Source organism: Balaenoptera borealis (genome assembly GCF_965194805.1).
Source record: "Balaenoptera borealis genome assembly, chromosome: 13".
Classification (NCBI taxonomy): Eukaryota; Metazoa; Chordata; class Mammalia; order Artiodactyla; family Balaenopteridae; genus Balaenoptera; species Balaenoptera borealis.
Genome location: NC_138870.1, coordinates 75,834,132 through 75,857,057, shown reverse-complemented (window position 1 = coordinate 75,857,057; position 22,926 = coordinate 75,834,132). Strand labels below are relative to the sequence as shown.

The 22,926-nt window shown below is 39.8% G+C and overlaps 1 protein-coding gene across 4 annotated transcripts in view; it reads left to right on the top strand.

Moving 5' to 3' along the window:
- POC1B (POC1 centriolar protein B) overlaps positions 1-22,926 on the top strand; it is a 147,748-nt gene that overhangs the window by 25,944 nt on the left and 98,878 nt on the right. For all 4 annotated transcript variants that reach the window (XM_082351813.1, XM_082351812.1, XM_082351811.1 and 1 more), the window contains exons 4-6: positions 10-189; positions 22,287-22,394; positions 22,525-22,640. In XM_082351813.1, the coding sequence (XP_082207939.1) occupies positions 10-189; positions 22,287-22,394; positions 22,525-22,640 (404 nt within the window). The remainder of the gene's footprint in view (positions 1-9; positions 190-22,286; positions 22,395-22,524; positions 22,641-22,926) is intronic.

Below are 22,926 nucleotides of genomic sequence, written 5' to 3'. Positions count from 1 at the left end.
TGTCTCCAGGAGAGGGAAATCCTCTGAATTTAAAGCTCACACAGCTCCAGTTAGAAGTGTGGACTTTTCAGCCGATGGCCAGTTTCTTGCTACAGCTTCTGAAGACAAATCTATCAAAGTATGGAACATGTATCGCCAGCGCTTCTTATATTCTTTGTACCGACACACACACTGGGTTCGCTGTGCCAAGTAAGTGCAAAGTTTCACAGTAAGGTTTCCACATTTTTTTTTCCCGCTGTAGTCCATGTTTTACCCCCCCAACTCCCAGAAAAGGAGATTGAGGGCAAATTCATTCATTCATTCATTCATTTGTTCATTCATTCAGCAAATATTTATTGTGTGCTTGCTATGTGCCAGGAACAACAGTAAACAAAATGGTCAAAAACCGCTGCTCTCATGAAGCTTATATTCTGGGGAGGGGAGACAGACAATAAACAAACAGGAAACTAGATATGGTAGGTCAGATGGTGGTAAGTGCTACGGAGAAAAACAGAGCTAGATGGGAAGGGGGGCTGCCAGTTTAAACAGGGTGTTCAGCGACTGCTCCCAGAGAGGGTGGCCTTTGAGCAGAGGGAGGGCAGGGAGTGAGGGTTGAAGATGTTTGGGAAAGGAAAGTCCGCGTGGAGGAAGCAGGAGTGAAGGCCCTCAGGCGGGAGCTGGGTGGCTGTGTGAGGACAAGAAGGCAGGGGTGGCCAAGAGTGTGGGGAAGCCGGGGAACAGCCCTGACGGGCACGCTGAGTAGATGCGCCATTGGAGCGTGTTCGTCTCTCTGACTTACAGCTTACTGGGACCCCTCTGACCACTGTGTGGAGAGTAGACTGTCAGAAGTCAGGGCAGGGCCCGGAGGTGCAGGCTGTTGCAGTGGTTCTCATGCTGGTTTGGTCCAGGGTAGTGGCCGTGGAGATTTCGAGAAGTGGTTGGATTTTAGATAATCTATCCAGTTGACCCTTGAACAACACAGGTTTGAGCTGCAGGGGTCCACTTATACATGCATTTTTTTCAATAGTGTCGATAAATACTAGTGTACTTCACAAACCGAGGTTGGTTGAATCCACAGTTGTGGAACCGTGAATACGGAGGAACCTTGGATTCCAAGGGCAAACTAAGTTACACATGGATTTTTGACTCTGGAGCGTTGGTGCCCCAACCCCCGTGTTGCTCAAGGGTCAGCTGTAGTTTGAAGTTACAACCAAAAGTACTTGCTGTCATGTTGGATGTGACGAGAAAGAGAGAAACCAAGAATGACTCCAATATCTTTGGCAACAGTCTGTTGGGACAAGTGCTGTTGTGTTATTAAGGTCTGCTAACAGCCGCGGAGCCCTCTATTCCTAAGACACAATGCTACAGTACTTAAAATCCGTATCTCCTTTCCCCATCGGAACTGGCCAGGGAGGGAGGAAAGGGCTGTTGTTCTAAATTCCCCATTTTACAGATGAGGAAACTAAGTTTCAGACTTAGAGTTAGAGCTCATCTAGCTGAAAGTGACAGAAACCCATTCTTTTTCACTTCTCAAGGTGGTTTTGTTGGCTGTTTGATAACCTTGGAGTTGGAAGGAGAGACCAGAACGAGAGACTCCAATGCTGTTAGCTCTCTCTAGGCCTCTCTACGTGCCAGCTTTACTCTCTGAGAAACCCTAAGCTTTGAGAGGAAACTCTAAGCTTTGAGAGGAAAAGCTTCTCCCAGCTCCAGTTAGAAAAGTACCCAGGGGTGACTCTGGCCCAGCTAGGACCCCGTACCCATCCCTTCACCAGGCAGTGAGACACTGTGATTGTTCAAATTTATCCAGGCACCCAACTGAGACAAGCTACCCTGGCTGGGGAGGAGGGGTCATACCAACCATGTTCTCTGGTGATGCAGAGAGAGGAGAGTTCTCACAAGAAGGGGGCTGGTACAGAGGTAATCAGTGGGGGAAACTGTGAACCCTGTGGTCACCTGGATTTGTGCCCACCATATGACATACATGCCAGGTGTCCCCAACTAGGATGTGGTGGAATGAACATATGAGCCCAGCTCTCTCTGTCTTGCCTTACAGTCCAAACTCTTAACCCTTGTTATGCTCTCTGGGGGGCATTATTGCCCAGGAGGCGTTGATTATAATTTATGGTAATGAGTCTAAGCAGACTAAAAAATGATAGAAGATCATACTTTTAGTCAATAGTTTTTGTTTTTTTTTTTCCTTCTAAAGGGCTTAGCTACTTTTGGCTCTGGCCATCTTAGTATTATTTTCTATATATGCCATATATCTGTGTGGTTACAAATATATGGATTCAAATCCCAGCCCCACCACTTACTAGCGGTATGACCTTTGGGGAAATTATCTGATTTCTCATGCCTCAGTTTTCTTATCTGTAAAATTAGGATGATAATAGTAACCTGCCGCCTAGGTTATCATGGTATTTAAATGAGTAAATTTAAAAGCCCACATACTAATCAGTAGATAAATCTTAGCCATCATCCCCATCACCATCATTGGACATCTCATTCTTATTTAATTTTTACATGTATTATGTAACCTGAATTGATAATTTTTCCCCACCTAAGGAGGTGGCACGTGTTATGGTCCCAAGAGGCTGGTCAAATCATTTGTATTTATTTATGAAATGATGTTGTAAATAAGAGGAGGCAGAGATCTATTATCTAGTGGTTGGGGCCTGGAGAGCAGAGGTATAGGTGGCAGGGCCGGGTACTAGGAAGGGTCATTTAGCTCCCACTATGTGCCAACTCTGGATATGTTCGGTAAAGAGACTGATTTCTGTTACTTTCATCAGGGAGCTCAACATAAGCAAAAGCACTGAATATTGATTTAACTAATCAAGACAGAATGTGTCCTCTGTATTCTGACTAATAATAAAAGCTATTTTTTATCCACTGTGACCTATGTATCTCTGTTTCCTTTCAAAAAGAATTTAAAGTGGTTTATAATAACTGACATACCTATGTATACATCAGTCACTGGAGGGAACGGAGAGACAGTTCTATCTAGAACCACGTAACCTGGGTTAGTGCAGTTTTGGCATGAGGTGTAGGCTGAGTTTCCTGAAGCCCAGGTATTAATGGAATGATGGAGGCTGACATATTTTCATTTTCTAATAACAGGAAGGAATCCTATCAAGTTGTTCAGATAAGAGAAAATTTTTCCTGGAGTAGATTCTAGGAAATACTTTATTCCTTGCTCTTGTATTGAATTATCTATGTATAATATAAATGTTAAAAAGAAAAAAAGGTAACGCTAATGTAAGATAGAACTTATGAAAGGTTGAAAGATCGCCAGTAATGTGAAATTTTCGTCATCAAAACATTCCTTTAATAAGCATAGCCCCCGATACGAGCCACACATCTGTGCTGGGTGTAAAGTATGGAGAGATGAAAGACACCATCTTAGCCTCAAGGAGCTTTTATAATTCAAGGGAAAGAAAAAAGATATAAATAATTATAAAAGGGTGTGTCCTTTGGGAAAATGATATACATGAGGAGGGAGTGTGCGAGTGGAGCACTGAACTAGGCTTGTGTGAGGAAAAGTCAAAAGAGACATTGTGGGCCCCTAACTGGGTTGGGGGGGCAGGGGGGAGGAGAAGATGAGGGAGTGGCGAATCATCGGCCGGGAAGCGGGTGGCAGACCTCCCAGAGGGAATCAGCGGGAGCGAGCGCCGTGGCTGAGAGAGTGTGCTGCTCTGTCAACTAGTCAGCTGTGGCCATGCTCAGGAAATGAGGTGGGGTGAGGTGGAGGAGGAGACGGAAAGGCTCAGGGTCCTGGATGATGTGAAAAGACTTTGGACTTCATCCTACAGGTGATACGGAGACACCAGAGAGCTTGGAATCTGGAAGAAGCATGATCTGAGCTCTTCTTTATTAATTGGTCTATCCTACTGCCATGACTTTGCGTTTAGAGGGTTGGCATGAGATAGTCCAAGATTCCTGTGCCCACATGTGGCACCTTGTTACCCTCGGGCATGTTTCAGTTCACGGCTCTCTGCCTCTGTGGAAAGTGAGGGTGTTGAGGCTCCTTCAAGTGGACTGTTGCGAGGATGAGAAATACAAGTTGACAGCGTCTGGGATTGAGTGACGCGGCAGGGCTGCCATTCCTCCAGCTGAGCGCCATCGGCTAGGGTGAAACTCGGGGAGTGGGGGGAGCCTTTGAAAATGTTGTTTTTCCTTAAATCAAGAGAAGGAAGCCATGGTGGAACTTTGCACTTTGCCTAGCATCATTCCCCGTTTTCTGGTAGTAGTGCCCACATTTTCCCTGAGGAACCAGCCCTCCCCGACGGTCCCTCTATGTGCTGTGGTGGCCCTGTCTCTGGTCCAGCAGGAGGCTCAGCTCAGGTTTGCCATCCGGGACAGAGCATCCGCCTTCCTACAGGAGAGAGTGAGCCTTGTTAGAACTGTAGGCCTTTGTTGTGGGATTGCTATCTTGAGGCTTATTTAAACCTGAACTGCTGAGGGACGCCGTGCCCAAAATACTGACCTAAGAATGATGCTGGTTCTTTCAGAGGAGAGTGGAGCTGTGAGAGGAAGACAGAAATTGTTGTCTGATTACATGGTGTGGTTTCTGGGTACAGCCATGCCTGGAATTATTAGTGTGGGTGGGGAGGGGCCGGAGAGGGAGACAGAGACCTGAGCCTTAAAATATTTCTTTTCACTCTTTTTTTTAAAAGGCACTTTCCATAGGAAGTGATAGTGAAGGAGAGTTTTGGAAAAGTGGGATTGATCCTTGCATCCAGTCATGTGCACTCGTGATTCCTGTTTTATCTCCATCCCCAACACGGCCTTAGTTTTCAGCATCATTATCCCTTGTGGAGACTTTTGCAATAAACTCCTAAATGTTTTCCATGACTCCAGATTGGCACTTATTCCCTCCTTCCCCTACTGCCTCCAAAGAGACTTCTGTGAAATGCAAATCTGACTGTGCTCTTCCTCAGGTTAAAGCCACTCGGTCACTGCTGTCCGGGCACACTTGTCCTGACATATCTGCTCTGCCTTCCTGTTACAAGCTCGCCTTTCTTTCCTTTTCACCATTCACCTTATTGCAGCTACACAAGGTTCCCCAAGTCTGCGATGCTCTGTTATGTTCTGTGCCCCTTCACATGTTGCCTGCCATACCTGGATATGCCCCCAATTCCACCCTCCCTTCACCAGCCTGCTTTGCATCTCTTCCTCTAAGAAGTGTTTCCGACCCTCCCAGGCGGAGCCTGTTATGATTCCTTTATGCCACCACATTACCCTGTTAATGAGGTCTGTTTGCCAGTTTAGGCCTCACTTCCCTATGAGACTTTGAATTACAAGTATTTTATTCATTGTGTATTCTCATGCCAGGGACCATTCTAAATTCTGTAAATACCGCAGAAAGTAAAACAGACAAAATTCCTACTGTCACGGAACTCCTTCTATCAAAAGGAGACAGACAGTAACCAAATATACTAGTGATATGTGCTCTGCAGAAAAGTGCTGTAGGGTAACAGGACAGAGAGTGACGGGGATGGGAGGTGCTCTTCTACATATGGTGGCCAGGGAAGGCAGCTCTATTAAGGTGACATGGACTGAAGTGGGGCTACTAATAAGGTGGGTATCAGGGGAGAGTGTTCAATTTAGAGCCAGGTACAGTGTGAGAGACACTGCAGAGTGTTAGTTATAGGGTGAGGAAGGCTCAGAGGAGTTGTGTAAAAATGTGGATTGAATGAATCAATGAAAGGTTGACCGCTAATGTGCAGGTGGCTTTGGTGGGAGTTTTCATGGGCTTCTTCAGGGAAGAGTCATTTTTGTGGATTTTTTTATACCAAGTTCAGGAGTACTATACATGCATGTTATGCATGAGGAATATTTATGTGGCTTCACTACTTTTTCGTTTTGTTTTATTTTTGATCAAATTGATAATTTTTATACTCTGCACACCTAGTCTTAATGGAATGCCTTTATTTTGCTGGTACCTTGTGGATCTGAGGGATTTACTTACTTACTTACTTACTTACTTATTTATTTATTTATTTATTTATTTTTCAATCAGTTGTTTTCTTACTATTTGGAGTGAGTGATTCCTGTGGAATTCTGCAGAGGCCTCTCTGGAGGAATGTTCTTTGATAACAAATTTGGCTAAATTTAATGAATAAAGATTTCATCTTTTGGCCAGCTTTCCATATATGTGCTCGACAACATGAGTTCTTTCTCACACATTTATTATCATTCTTTTTCTTGGCTCCTCTTAATGCAGATGGAGACCAAGAGAGTTGGGAGGGCCTAACTGACCACTCAGGCCCGGCCTCTCAGTGTTTGTGCAGCTTCCTGTGAGAGCTTTGCCTTGATGGGGTCGTTCTAGTCTAGGACTTTCTTCTAAATGTCTGAAGGATCAGAAGTTCTGTTTTGGCCCGAGGTGAGAAGGCTCAGGGGGAACTAAGTCAGGCTTAATAAATGGAGGAGAGTCTGAAACAGAAGCCAAATTTACAATTTATTTACAGTGACAACGCTAACTTTCAGAGGGGCTAGGGCATTTGCATGCCTCAGTCAGGGCCTTCTTCCTCTGTCAACAAAGTCAGAATAAGGGCTCAGTGGGCCCTGGAACTAAGGCAAGAAAGTTTGTTGAAAAAAATCTTGATGGATAGTTTTTTCAGGTTAGGGTAGTGAGATGGGCTTATCTCCTCCACATGTACGTACCTGCCAAGGAAGCTGCACGATCGGTTCTGCTGGTCAGGTACTCTCTTCCCTGGGCCAGGCTGGAGACACCCTGATGGATGATTGCTCTTGCTCTTGCCTCGGGTGGCTCCTGGGCACCTCCTCTCTGTTGACGTAGTATCGTTTAGGCGGTGCAGTAGAGCTGATTGGTTTCACTAGCATGGGATCCTGCAAACATGACATAACTCCTCTGGGCCTTAGTCTGCTCCCTTATAAAATGGTTACAAAGGGGTACCTTCCTCAGAGAGTCATCCTGAAAACTGAACAAGTTAATGAATGTAAATAATGTCAGCTATTAACTACCCTCACATTCCGGCCTTTTCTCCTTGGGATTCTACTGGAGTCACCTTTAGGTTGTGTTCCAAAGTCATTTCACACATTTGCACATAGTGTTTGGGGTTGCTACTATGGGTAACTACTATTAACCTTTGAATGCATTTTATGTACTTAACTATAGAGGGTAACTTTATTTTTAAGTGCTTGTGTCTGAAAATCTCTGCCTTTTAATTGGAGTGCTTAGTCCACTTAAATTTATGTAACTAGTCCTATGATTAAATTTATTTTAACACTACCATCTTGCTCTTTGTTTTCTATTTGTCTCATTTGTTTATTTCTTTTTACTCCTTTCTTTTGGATCAATCAAGTATTTCTTAGTATCCCGTTTTATCTCCTCTATTGTCTTTTTATTTATTTATTTATTTATCTATTTAAAATCTTTATTTATTTGGCTGCCTGGGGTCTTAGTTGTGGCAGGCGGGCTCCGTAGTTGCGGTTCATGGGCTCCTTAGTTGTGGCATGCATGTGGGCTCTAGTTCCCTCACCAGGGACCGAACCTGGGCCCCCTGCATTGGGAGCATGGAGTCTTATCCACCGTGCCACCAGGGAAGTTCCTCTATTGTCTTTTTAGCTTTACTTTTGGTCTTATATTTTTGTTTAGTGGTAACCTTAGCATATCATAGTCTAGAATTAATTTTATGCCATTCTATATATAATGTTAGAACTTATAAAAGTTCTAATGTTAGAACTTAAAAAAATACATCTCCATTCACCCACCTCTTGACAGTTTTACTTCTACATATCATATATACCCATAATACATTAAGCAACCATTTTCTTCTAAAGAAACAAAAAAGGCTTTTATATTTACCTTTTCCTGCACTCTTTTCCTTTGTGTAGATCCAAGTTTCCATCTAATATCATTTCCCTTCACCCTAAAAAACTTCATTTACTGTTTCTTGTATCCCAGGACTCCTAGTGATGAATTCTCTCAGCTTTTTGTTTATCCTTTTTAAAGGATATTTTTGCTGAGATGTAGAATTTTATTTCAGTGGATAACTTTTCTTTCAGCACTTTAAAGATATCATTCCATTGTCTTCTGGTTTGCATTTTTTTTTTAAAGTGAAAGCAACAGTCATTTTTATCATTATTCCCCTGTATGTAATGTGTCTTTTTTTTCTCTGCTGCTCTAAGATTTTTTTTTTGCTTAATCTTTTGTTTTTAGTGATTTGACCATGATGAACCTGGGTATGGTTTTATATATTTTTCTTGTGGTTCATTGAACTGTGTGGATCTGTGGATTGATCTTTTTTCATCATATTTAGAAAATTTTTGTCTTTTCTTCATATATTATTTCTCTGCCCTAATTTTTTTCTCATCTTTTTCTGGAACTCCAAATTCACGTTTGACCACTTGATATTGTCCCATCATTTATTGAGGCTTTGTTCATTTTCTCAAACTTCTGTTCTCTTTGTGCTTCAGTTTGCATAGTTTCTATTGGCCTGTTTTCAAGTTCCATGGTATTTTTTTCCCTGCACTGTCCAATCTATTGTAAGCTTATCCATTTCTCTGATGAGATTTTCCATTTGTTTGCTCATTATGCCCATCTTTTCTTTTAAATCCTTGAACATATTTATAATAACAGTTTTAAAGTCCTTGTCTGTTCATTCTAACATGTATGTCATATCTTGATCAAAATTTTTTGCTTCTTTGTATTTTTTAAGTTTTTTGTTGTATGCACAATCATTGCTCAGTGTTTGAGAGTATGAGTTACTCTATCATCTTCTAAAAAGTGTTGAGTTTTGTTTTGGTAAACAATTAACTTTCTGCTGGCCTGGCTAGATTGTGTTGGATTTAGACTTTTTAGGGTGGATCCAGAGTGGCCTTTACTCTTGGGCTATAGTACTAGTGGACTTTCTAGGGCCTCAGCTGAATGCCTGGAGTGTTCAGCCAAATCGGTTCAGAACTTGAACATCTCTCAGTACTGTGTAACCTCAGGAATCTTTGTTTGGCTCACAGTCTCCGTTGTTCTCTGCCGAGTCTTCTTGTCCTGTGCATTATCAGGTTTGTATTTGACCAGAGACTCAGTGAGATGCCTAGGCAGATTTTGGGGGATTTCTGCTCTTCACAGGTCCTCTCACCTACCCTGCCCTCAGAATTCCAGCCCTTTAGCAGTTCTGAATTCTAATTGCTATTTCCTCTGCCCAGTGAGATTGCAGCTGTTTCCTTGGACTCTGCGTCCTTATGCCATGCCTGAAAATGCTCCTGGGTAGAAATCTGGGATGGATGTTGTGTTTATCTCATTTGTTTTCTATCTCTCAAGTTTCACAGCCCTGTGCTGTCTCTTGTCCAGTGCCTACAAACAATTGTTTCATGTATTTTGCTGAGTTGTATGATTGTTTATGGTAGGGAAGTAAGTCTGATAATCATTACTGCTCCTATCCAGAATGTGAAGTTTTTGCCGAAGGAATTTAGTGGAAACTGCCAAGCCAGTTTCAAAATTTGTACGGATGAGTTAAATGTGTGAGAATAGCCAAGAAAATAATGACCAGAAAAAATTGGAAGAAACTTGTTTAACCAGCTCTCAGAACACAGTATAGAGCTATAGAAATTAAAGTGTGGTGATCATAGTACCACGTTAGCAAAATAGGTTATAGAAAGCTCAGATGCAGATCCATATATGTTTTCTGATAAATATGGCATTTCTAATCAGTGGGGAAATGGATGAATAGTTATTTAAAATGTTAATATTAAAGAGTTATTAAGCTCTATTTACAATAGCCAGGACATGGAAGCAACCTAAGTGTCCATCGACAGATGAATGGATAAAGAAGGTGTGACACATATATACAATGGAATATCACTCAGCCATAAAAAGAAACGAAATTGAATTATTTGTAGTGAGGTGGATGGACCAAGAGTCTGTCATACAGAGTGAAGTGAGTCAGAAAGAGAAAAACAAATACTGTATGCTAACACATATATATGGAATCTAAAGAAAAATGGTTCTCAAGAACCTAGGGGCAGGACAGGAATAAAGATGCAGACGTAGAGAATGGACTTGAGGACATGGGGAGGGGGAAGGGTAAGCTGGGATGAAGTGAGAGAATGGCACGGACATATATACACTACGAAACGTAAAACAGGTAGCTAATGGGAAGCAGCCGCATAGCCCAGGGAGATCATCTCGGTGCTTTGTGTCCACCTAGAAAGGTGGGATAGGGAGGGTGGGAGGGAGATGCAGGAGGGAGGGGATATGGGGATATAGGTATATGTATAGCTGATTCACTTTGTTATACGGCAGAAACTAACACAACAATGTAAAAGCAATTATACTTCAGTAAAGATGTTAAAAAAAGATAATATTAAATAGTTATTTAATATATTAAAATAGTTGTTTAGATGTAGTTAAGATAATTATGTTTCTATTTGGAAAAATTTAAAGTCAGATCTATATTGCACACCACACATTTACAAAAATTGTAGATGAATTAAACAACTAAACATTAAAAATAGTCTAAGTGATACTGCTTTTCCTTCCAATGCATGGACAGCATATTTAAATGAATGTAGAGGGTCAACAGAGCAATTATTTCTCCCTTAAGAATTTGAATTTTAAATGTGCCATGGACTTAAGTAATTAAAATTCTGTGTCTCTCTGGGCCTAGTACTTATTATGAGTTTGTCCCTGGAGTCCAGACCTACTCCATGTGGCACAGAGATGGTGCCCATTAGTGTAAGAAGAGATGAGTAGCTATGTTTTCTGGACTAACTATTGTTTATGATCATACATCTTGATTCACAGAAATATTTCATATTTTTAAGATATGTCATCTATTGGGAGATATAGTCATGCTTTAAAAATATAAATTACTCTAGTCTTTTTAGAAATCAATTTGCAAAATATATCAGGAGTCTTTGTTGCAGTGAGTCCACAACTGTAAATCTATCCTAAATAAATACTCTTGTATTTAAAGGAAAAAGCTTTGTATTTAAAGATATTGCTTTCAGTGTAATTTATAATGATGAGAAACTGGAAATAACCAAGTTTTGCAAATAAAGAAAACTGGTTAAAAAAATTTAGATTATTATTTACCCATTAAAAGGAGAATATATGTAAGTAGTGGCATAAAAACATGTTTATGTGTGGGGTAAGAAGGGCAAAATTCAGAACTCATGATTATAATAGAAAAGGTCTGTACATGAACAAAAGATAAAGTACCTACGTACATAAAATATTACATGATTTTGGGCTTCCCTGGTGGCGCAGTGGTTGAGAGTCTGCCTGCCAATGCAGGGGACACGAGTTCGGGCCCTGGTCTGGGAAGATCCCACATGCCGCGGAGCGGCTGGGCCCGTGAGCCACAACTGCTGAGCCTGCGCGTCTGGAGCCTGTGCTCCGCAACAAGAGAGGCCGCGATAGTGAGAGGCCTGCGCACTGCGATGAAGAGTGGCCCCCGCTTGCCGCAACTAGAGAAAGCCCTCGCACAGAAATGAAGACCCAACATAGCAATCAATCAATAAAATAAATAAATCTTAAAAAAAAAAAAAATATTACATGATTTTGTTTGGGTGATGGCACTGTGGGCTTTTCTCACTTACTATATTTCCCAGTTTTTTTAAACAAGCAATTTGTCTTTAACGAGTAATGAAGAAAACATGTATCGTTTGAAATATCTACATATGCGGGTTGAGAAATATTTATTTTTAGTGGCAGATGAATTTTGCTAAAAGTTCAAATTGTTATAATCCTGTATTTTAAAAAATAATGTGTGTTGTGGGATAACTTATGTTTCTTTAGGTGTCCTCAGGCAAAAAAAAGTAGCGGCTAATGAACGACTTTTCTAACTTTGTTTTTCTAGCATTAATTTTAGGGGGAATATCTGACCTTAGTTTTCAGTGTTTGGTAGTGTTACAAGTGATCTTTGATCATCTGAATTGCAAGGATTTTTCTTTATTGCAGTAAACTACATATAATATAAAATTTACCATTTAACCACTTTCAGATATACAGTTCAATGGCATTAAGTACGTTTATGTTGTGCAAATAATTGCAAAGATTTTAAACATCAGCTTTCATTGGCTGATGAAAATCCCCTTGAAAAGTTTTTTAATGCCCTACATATTTACTGAGGACCTACTCAGTACCATATACTGTGCCTGGGGAATACAGCAGTGAGTGAATAAGACAGATGTTGTTTCTCTCTTCTTGGAGTTTACATTCTCTTAGGGAAGCAAAAAGAATAATTGGTTGTAAGTGTGACTGTGAGCTACTCTAAGATGCATACTGGAGAGCAGACCTACTGGGGGGAGGAGTTCAGGAAAGCTTTTCCTGAGGAAGTGACCCTGAGCAGAGACTTGAAGGATGAGTAAAATCCCCTTAGGTATTTAAAACTAGATAAAGAGTAGGGAGCGGTGTTTGAAGCAAAGGGAACAGCATGTGAGGGAACACCTGAGGCAAGAGAAAGACCCGAGAGAAGAGGGGTGTGGTGCCAGGAAGAGTAAGGTGATGGAGATGAAGAGACAGGAGGGCAGATCCTGGAGGACCCGGGAAGCAGTGGTGTGTCACTTTTTCCCAAGGGAAATGTGAAACCACCGAAAGGTTTTAATCAGAAAAAATTTATTTAAGATTTAAAGATCAATTTTATTGATTGTGGAGAATGGAATGTCAGCAGGGCCTGATAATGGATTGGAATGTGGCAGCAAGTGGAGGAGAAAGGAATCAAGCTTGACTCCTAGGTTTCTGTCTTGAGAAACCACTTACTGAGAAAAGGAACGCTGGAGGAGCAGTTCGGGGAAGAAGATAATGAGTTCAGATTGGGACAAGTTCAGAGTCAGAGGTGCCTGCAGGATATCCAAGAGGAAACGCTTAGTAGGCAGTTGTACTTATGGGTGGAAATCCCGGGAGAGGAGTCTGGGCGTGTAAATGGTAAATGACCCAGCAATAATTAGCATGTTTCATGGCATACTTAAATCTTCTTATGTCTCTTTCGTCTGCTTTTTGTCTCTCAGCAGTTACAGGAATGAATCCTGTTACTGCGATCAACAGACGGTTTCTCCTCTAATGCTGACCAACCCTTAAAAAGCATAACCGTTCTGCTTATTGCCTTGAACTCCAGCTTCACTATGTAAACCCAAAATCCCATCAAAGCAAACTCTGAGACTGCCAATTTTTTTTTTTTTTTTTTTTTAATGAGTCTATGGAAGTTTTAGGCCTGAATGCAATCCAGAATTTCTCATTATCCAAATAGAAAATGGTGGCCAGAGTGGTTATGAGTTTCACAAGGTTACATAGCTGGGCAGTTGCAAAATTGGCTTTAGAATTCAGGACTCTGTACTGACTGGGCAGTCTTATTTTCACTGCTTTTTACTGCTTTCCCCTCCTGTTGAATAGCTGCTGGCTTCAGAGTACCACTTACTAATGATTTGTTTCTTAAGGGACATGAAACAGTGCCTACTCTGGTCTCAGAGCCCTGAGGGCCAGAAATGTAGGGTTGGTTGTTTTTGTTTTTTTTTTGGAGAATATTTTTCTTTCTGTATTTCCTTCATTCTTTCCTTCTCTCCCACTATTCCCTTTCTATCCTCCCGTATTTTTAATTTCTTTTCTTTTTTTCACCCTACCCCCGCCCCCAGAGTTGGAGCTGGTGAGTGTGGCTGACATTGGATGCTAAATAGATATCCTTCAGCCGCTGGAGTCCAGGTTGGTCCTCAGGGATGATATCCAGTTCCTAAATGTGGCGTATCTAACCCCCAAATTAGTCTTCTGTGTCCTCCTCCTGTTTGGAGGGCTGACGGTTGAGTCACAAGCTCTCATCTCAGAAGGCTTAGCCCTTCCTCCATGCAGCTGAGTGTCTGGCAGGGGCTGTGTGCCCTTGTTCCTCCCCCACCAGCTTTATTAAGATATAATTGACATATAGCCTTGTATAAGCGTAAGGTGTACAATGTGGTGATTCGATACATGCATGTATATATTGTGTTTTTATAGACGGTTTACTCTAATGATAAGAAATAGCCAAATGAAAGTTTTGATTTCTTATGAAAGCACTTTAAAACTTCTCAGGGTTCATGGACCTGTTTGGCTCGCTAATGAACGAATAACTCAGTGACTGTGCTTATGGACATATAATTTTATATATAGTTTCAGGAACTCCATAGATTCAAAGTTAAAGAACTCCTGTTACATAACTTGGGCTACTCTCAAGGACATGTGAACCAGTTTTTCTAGAAAAAAGTTCAAGAATTCCCTCATTTTCTCCAAAGAGTACCAGTGCATTTTACAGGCTTGAATAGGAAGCAGTTAACTTCTCAGATGCCTTACAGACAGCTCACGTCTGCTGACCCATTAGTCACTGTTGACTAATGTGACATCCGTCTTCTTGACACACTTGCTGGAAGTTTTAAAAGGTGGTTAGGTGGTACTGAATTAGAGTGTTGTGTTAGAAATTTTTTTAATGTCTTGATAGAAATTTTGTATTCTCTTAATTCTTCAAATTAATAACCCCATTAGATGTTGTTTGAGCCCTGACCAAAAAAGGACTATCCTTTCCTGATCAAAGTCAGGGCAAAGAGAAGCCTGTTTTGTTGGCGCGAACCTATTTCTGATGTATCTAATTAAAAATAAAAGGGAGGAGAAGATACAAACCGCCATACTCACTTTCAACCCCTCCAAAGGCGAAAAGAGCTGACAGAGAGTTTATGCGGGGATTATACACAGTGTCCAGAGCAAGTGAGAGGCCCTAACCCCGAGCCCCGCTTTGGTCGTGCAGAGGGGGGAGGTAGAAACGCCCCCCTCAGGCACCGCCTTCTTTCATCCCAGTCGACTCCTCCACTCCTTACTTATCTGAGGTTCACATTCCCTTCATTTCTCTAGTGCTGGGGAAATTTCTCCCAGGCTATGGCCCCTCCTGCTCAGGATGAATTTCTGGCTGGTCAAGATACCTTCTTTTCCTGATTCACAAGTTTCTTTAAAATCCTGTTTCTTCTGTGGAGCTTCTGGTAACTAATTGGCACCTTTTTGTTACCAACTCTGTTCTTACCGTTATCTAAAGTTATATTATTTGTGTGCCCTCCCTCCTTCCTAGTATGAAAGCCTCATGAGAGTAGGGGTCTTAGCAGTCTCCTTCACTGTGGTATTCCTAGTACCCAGGCCAGTGCCCAGTGCCTGGTTCTGGCAGGTGCTCAGTAAATATTCGAATGAGCCAATGAATGACTATCTTCCCCATAAACTCCTCAAGGACACTGATCAGGTATGGCAGCAGACACACAGATTTTTGTTAAAGGATTGTCTAGTGGTTAGCCTATCAGGCAGAGCCCAGCCATATAGCCTCCTAAGAGCATTGCCTGTGGTTTTTCTCCACTTTAGAACTTTCTGTGGTTACACAAGCCACACAGAACTTCCTGTGCTGTACTTTGGCCAGTAAAAGAAACTTTCCTTTCTGTCAGAGACTTAAACAGAGTGGCTGAGAGATTTGGCTCTGGAACCAGACTGCCTAGTTCACATCTTCCTGGCTGTGTGACTGGCAGTTACTGATCCTTTATGTGCCTTGGTTTATTCATCTGTAAATTGAGGCCGGCAATAGCAATTGTTTTGTAGGGTTATTCTGAGGATTAAATGAGTTGCTACAGGTAAAGTGTTAAGAACCATTCTAGGACACAGATGCTCAGTAAATGTTGACAGGATAATGATGATGGTGGTGGTGGTGGTGGTATTTGACCAATAATGTCATAGAATGAGTATATTTGTACTTTGTTTTTAACCTAATCCTTCCATTCTATTACATTTTTTTCATCATTGCTTTCTTAAAATGTCAGAATCAACTCATCTCCTAGAAATATTCTTATCATTTAGAATGCTCACATTAAATAATTTTTTTAAAAGATAGCTTATTAATAAACACAATTTGATTTCTTACATTAGTTCTTTACAAGTACTATGCAAAGTTTATTTTCATGGGGATACTGTATAGGTTTTTCTTCCCCTGTGTCTATACAAAATAAGTTACATCTATTTGGAGCATTTCTGTAAAACTGTCTTTCATATTTGAATCTTCCTCACATATTTTCCTAAAGGAAAAGATTAATAAAATATTATTATAAAATCAAGCTGAACTGCCCAGTGTGGAAGATATTTCCTTGCAAGGTTATTTTCTTGAATTTTTAAAAACTATCTCACATAGAACTTAATTTTGCATCTATGTTGCTTTTAAAATATGGTGAATTCATAAATTCCAGGTTGAAAGTTTCTGTTAGGAAGAATTATTTTTAGGCCAACCTTAAGAATGGGAGGGGCAGGGGAGGGGACAGTGAGAAAACAAAAAGAAAAACCTTCACTTATAATCCACACCCTTAGTTAATGACTTTTATAGTAATCTGGGCAGAGAGGGAAACTACAAATAAAATCGAAACATAATTGGTCTATGACCTAAATCTGTCTTTTTTGGTTTTTGTTATTGCTAAAATATTAATAGCAAAATTACTGTTCATAGTTTCTTTTTTTTTTAATTTTTGAATTTTATTAATTTATTTTTTTTATACAGCAGATTCTTATTAGTCATCAATTTTATACACATCAGTGTATACATGTCAATCCCAATCACCCAATTCAGCACACCACCCCACCCCGACTGCCACTTTCCCCCCTTGGTGTCCATACATTTGTTCTCTACATCTGTGTCTCAATTTCTGCCCTGCAAAGCGGTTCATCTGTACCATTTTTCTAGGTTCCACATACATGCGTTAATATACGATATTTGTTTTTCTCTTTCTGACTTACTTCACTCCGTATGACAGTTTCTAGATCCATCCACGTCTCTACAAATGACCCAATTTCATTCCTTTTTATGGCTGAATAATATTCCATTGTATATGTGTATCACATCTTCTTTATCCATTCGTCTGTCGATGGGCATTTAGGTTGCTTCCATGACCTGGCTACTGTAAATAGTGCTGCAATGAATATTGGGGTGCATGTGTCTTTTTGAATTATGGTTTTCTCTGAGTATATGCCCAGTAGAGGGATTGCTGGATCATATGGTAATTCTATTTTTAGTTTTTTAAGGAACCTCCATACTGTTCTCCATAGTGGCTGTATCAATTTACATTCCCACCAACAGGGCAAGAGGGTTCCCTTTTGTCCACACCCTCTCCAGCATTTATTGTTTGTGTATTTTCTGATGATGCCCATTCTAACTGGTGTGAGGTGATACCTCATTGTAATTTTGATTTGCATTTCTCTAATAATTAGTGATGTTGAGCAGCTTTTCATGTGCTTCTTGGCCATCTGTATGTCTTTGGAGAAATGACTATTTAGGTCTTCTGCCCATTTTTGGATTGGGTTCTTTGTTTTTTTAATATTCAGCTGCATGAGCTGTTTATATATTTTGGAGATTAATCCTTTGTCCATTGATTCATTTGCAAATATTTTCTCCCATTCTGAGGGTTGTCTATTCGTCTTGTTTATGGTTTCCTTTGCTGTGCAAAAGCTTTGAAGTTTCATTAGGTCCCATTTGTTTATTTTTATTTTTATTTCCATTACTCTAGGAGGTGGATCACAAAAGATCTTGCTGTGATTTATGTCAAAGAGTATTCTTCTTATGTTTTCCTCTAAGAGTTTTATAGTGTCTGGTCTTACATTTTGGTCTCGAATCCATTTTGAGTTCATTTTTGTGTATGGTGTTAGGGAGTGTACTAATTTCATTCTTTTACATGTTGCTGTCCAGTTTTCCCAGCACCACTTATTGAAGAGACTCTCTTTTCTCCATTGTATATCTTTCCCTCCTTTGTCATAGATTAATTGACCATAGGTGCGTGGGTTTATCTCTGGGCTTTCTATCCTGTTCCATTGATCTATGTTCCTGTTTTTGTGCCAGTACCATATTGTCTTGATTACTGTAGCTTTGTAGTATAGTCTGAAGTCAGGGAGTCTGATTCCTCCAGCTCTGTTTTTTTCCCTCAGGACTGCTTTGGCTATTCGGGGTCTTGTGTGTCTCCATACAAATTTTAAGATTTTTTGTTCTAGTTCCCTAAAAAATGCCATTGGTAATTTGATAGGGATGGCATTGAATCTGTAGATTGCTTTGGGTAGCATAGTCATTTTCACAATATTGATTCTTCCAATCCAAGAACATGGTATATCTCTCCATCTGTTGGTATCATCTTTAATTTCTTTCATCAGTGTCTTAGAGTTTTATGCATACAGGTCTTTTGTCTCCCTAGGTAGGTTTATTCCTAGGTATTTTATTCTTTCTGTTGCAATGGTAAATGGGAGTGTTTTCTTAATTTCTCTTTCAGATTTTTCGTCATTAGTGTATAGGAATGCAAGAGATTTCTGTGAATTAATTTTGTATCCTGCAACTTTACCAAATTCATTGATTAGCTCTAGTAGTTTTCTGGTGGCATCTTTAGGACTCTCTATGTATAGTATCATGTCATCTGCAAACAGTGACAGTTTTACTTCTTCTCCTCCAATTTGTATTCCTTTTATTTCTTTTTCTTCTCTGATTGCCGTGGCTAGGACTTCCAAAACTATGTTGAATAATAGTGGTGAGAATGGACATCCTTGTCATGTTCCTGATCTTAGAGGAAATGCTTTCAGTTTTTCACCATTGAGAATGATGTTTGCTGTGGGTTTGTCGTATATGGCCTTTACTATGTTGAGGTAGGTTCCCTCTATACCCACTTTCTGGAGACTTTTTATCATAAATGGGTGTTGAATTTTGTCAAAAGCTTTTTCTGCATCTATTGAGATGATCATATGGTTTTTATTCTTCAATTTGTTAATATGGTGTATCACATTGATTGATTTACGTATATTGAAGAATCCTTGCATCCCTGGGATAAGTCCCACTTGATCATGGTGTATGATCCTTTTAATGTGTTGTTGGATTCTGTTTGCTAGTATTTTGTTGAGGATTTTTGCATCTGTATTCATCAGTGATATTGGTCTGTAATTTTCTTTTTTTGTAGTATCTTTGTCTGGTTTTGGTATCAGGGTGATGGTGGCCTCATAGAATGAGTTTGGGAGTGTTCCTCCGCAATTTTTTGGAAGAGTTTGAGAAGGATGGGTGTTGGCTCTTCTCTAAATGTTTGATAGAATTCACCTGTGAAGCCGTCTGGTCCTGGACTTTTGTTTGTTGGAAGATTTTTAATCACAGTTTCAATTTCATTACTTGTCATTGGTCTGTTCATATTTTCTATTTCTTCCTGGTTCAGTCTTGGAAGGTTATACCTTTCTAAGAATTTGTACATTTCTTCCAGGTTGTCCATTTTATTGGCATAGAGTTTCTTGTAGTAGTCTATTAGGGTGCTTTGTATTTCTGCAGTGTCTATTGTAACTTCCCCTTTTTCATTTCTAATATTATTGATTTGAGTCCTCTCCCTCTTTTTCTTGATGAGTCTGGCCAATGGTTTATCAATTTTGTTTATCTTCTCAAAGAACCAGCTTTTAGTTTTATTGATCTTTGCAATTGTTTTCTTCATTTCTTTTTCATTTATTTCTGCTCTGATCTTTATGATTTCTTTCCTTCTGCTAACTTTGGGTTTTGTTTGTTCTTCTTTCTCTAGTTCCTTTAGGTGTAACGTTAGATCGTTTATTTGAGATTTTTCTTGTTTCTTGATGTAGGCTTGTATAGCTATAAACTTCCCTCTTAGAACTGCTTTTGCTGCATCCCATAGGTTTTGGATCTTCGTGTTTTCATTGTCATTTGTCTCTAGGTATTTTTTGATTTCCTCTTTGATTTCTTCAGTGATCTCTTGGTTATTTAGTAACATATTGTTTAGCCTCCATGTGTTTGTGTTTTTTACATTTTTTCCCCTGTAATTGATTTCTAATCTCATAGCGTTGTGGTCAGAAAAGATGCTTGATATGATTTCAATTTTCTTAAGTTTACTGAGGCTTGATTTGTGACCCGAGATGTGATCTATCCTGGAGAATGTTCCGTGCACACTTGAGAAGAAAGTGTAATCTGCTGTTTTTGGATGGAATGTCCTATAAATATCAATTAAATCTATCTGGTCTATTGTGTCATTTAAAGCTTCTGTTTCCTTATTTATTTTCATTTTGGATGATCTGTCCATTGGTGTAAGTGAGGTGTTAAAGTCCCCCACAATTATTGTGTTACCGTCGATTTCCTCTTTTATAGCTGTTAGCAGTTGCCTTATGTATTGAGGTGCTCCTATGTTGGGTGCATATATATTTATAATTGTTATATCTTCTTCTTGGATTGATCCCTTGATCATTATGTAGTGTCCTTCCTTGTCTCTTGTAACATTCTTTGTTTTAAAGTCTATTTTATCTGATATGAGTATTGCTACTCCAGCTTTCTTTTGATTTCCATCTGCATGGAATATCTTTTTCCATCCCCTCACTTTCAGTCTGAATGTGTCCCTAGGTCTGAAGTGGGTCTCTTAGAGGCAGCATATATATGGGTCTTGTTTTGGTATCCATTCAGCAAGCCTGTGTCTTTTGGTTGGACCATTTAATCTGTTCACGTTTAAGGTAATTATTGATATGTATGTTCCTATGACCATTTTCTTAATTGTTTTGGGTTTGTTTTTGTAGGTCCTTTTGTTCTCTTGTGTTTCCCACTTAGAGAAGTTCCTTTACCATTTGTTGTAGGGCTGGTTGGGTGGTGCTGAATTCTCTTAGCTTTTGCTTCTCTGTAAAGCTTTTGATTTCTCCATCGAATCTTAATGAGATCCTTGCCAGGCAGAGTAATCTTGGTTGTAGGTTCTTCCCTTTCATCACTTTAAGTATATCATGCCACTCCCCTGTGGCTTGTAGAGTTTCTGCTGAGAAATCAGCTGTTAACCTTACGGGGGTTCCCTTGTATGTTATTTGTTGTTTGTCCCTTGCTGCTTTCAATAATTTTTCTTTGTCTTTAATTTTTGCCAGTTTGATTACTATGTGTCTCGGCGTGTTTCTCCTTGGGTTTATCCTGTATGGGACTCACTGTGCTTCCTGGACTTGGGTGGCTATTTCCTTACCCATGTTAAGGAAGTTTTCGACTATAATCTCTTCAAATATTTTCTCGGGTCCTTTCTCTCTGTCTTCTCCTTCTGGGACCCCTATAATGGGAATGTTGTTGCGTTTAATGTTGTCCCAGAGGTCTCTTATGCTGTTTTCATTCTTTTTTCTTTATTCTGTTCTGCAGCAGTGAATTCCACCATTCTGTCTTCCAGGTCATGCATCCGTTCTTCTGCCTCAGTTAATCTGCTATTGATTCCTTGTGGTGTAGTTTTCATTTCAGTTATTGTATTGTTCATCTCTGTTTGTTTGTTCTTTAATTCTTCTAGGTCTTTGTTAAACATTTCTTGCATCTTCTCGATCTTTGCCTCCTTTCTTTTTCCGAGGTCCTGGATCATCTTCACTATCATTATCCTGAATTCTTTTCTGGAAGATTGCCTATCTCCACTTCATTTAGTTGTTTTTCTGGGGTTTTATCTTGTTCCTTCATCTGGTACATAGCCCTCTGCCTTTTCATCTTGTCTATCTTTCTGTGAATGTGGTTTTTGTTCCACAGGCTGCAGGATTGTAGTTCTTCTTGCTTCTGCTCCATAGTTTCTTAATAGTCTAAAATTTTTCATTTTCTTTTCAGCCTTCTGCTTTTCTATCTCCATTCTAAAAAGGCACTTAAGAGAGAAAAAGAACCTTGGAATGGGTTTTAAAGGGAAAGAGAGTATAAAGGCAGTAGACAAGATGTCTGAGAATTTTCTCATTTGTTTTTTAATGGGGCGTACGGATAGTAGGTGTGTCCATGAAGGAACTTCAGTTTTGTATAAATGAGTTGTCCTATTTTCAGTCTGTTGGAGCTCTCTGGCCTCCCCAAATCCAGGAAGTTACAGGCTTGGGGAGTTGGTTCTTTTGTTGATGATAGCATTCAATTTTAATTCTCAACACACCAGTTCTTTTCTTACAAAAAGTCTCACTGCAGGGTTGGTAGGATGAGTAATAAATGCTCTCTTGGGTCATATGGATAACACCGGAAAATGACAGTAGAAAGAAATAGAGAATACTTTTAAAAAACAAGGTACTTGTCTTGGAAGCAGTGCAGACCTCAGACAGAAACTACCATGAAACTAAATTATTTAAATATAAAAGAATAAAAGGTTAAAAGACTCTTGGTTAGTCTATATAGTATATTTTCGTCTTTTTAATGGTCTATCAGTGTCATTCGTTGTGCTTATTTTTAGTTGGAAAAGATGTTGGTAGCAGAATAGGAGTTTGCTGCGTGGTGTGCTAACACTGGCCTATGGTATTTAATATGTACATGTATGTCATGTGTATGTCATGGTGGGGGTGGGGGTGATTGTCAGGAGCCTTCCACAAAAATTATCTTTCTTATGCTTTCCAGGTTTTCACCTGATGGAAGACTAATTGTATCATGTAGTGAGGATAAAACTATTAAAATCTGGGATACCACAAATAAGCAATGTGTTAATAACTTCTCAGATTTTGTAGGGTAAGTCCATTCTCTTTTTGCGTTTATATGGGTTAGTTTGCTAAGGAGACATTTAATTATTACAATTCAAATAAAGAAATGAGAGGAAAGAGAAATCGAAATATTAGACCATCTTATTCTTTCCTCCTAGGTTTGCAAATTTTGTGGATTTTAACCCTAGTGGTACATGCATAGCTTCAGCAGGTTCTGATCATACCGTGAAAATCTGGGATATAAGAGTGAACAAGTTACTCCAGCATTATCAAGGTAACAATTTCCATAACAAAATTCAGTTGTAAAATGGCCTCCTCTAGGAAGTTCTTACGCTGACAGACTATCCTTCTCAGTGTGGCTTGGCCCTCTTAATGAGAAAGATGAGCTGACTTTGAACTGACTAGAGAAGAGTTAGCCCCTATCAGCAGCATGGTCCAAGGAGCTGGAATAGAGGCCAGCCTGCAGAAGGGGGTAGAGCGACCTTAAAAATGATGCCAGGGCTGTAAAAAAAAAAAAAGAAAAGAAAAGAAAAAAGGTTACTGTAAGATTTTCAAACTTT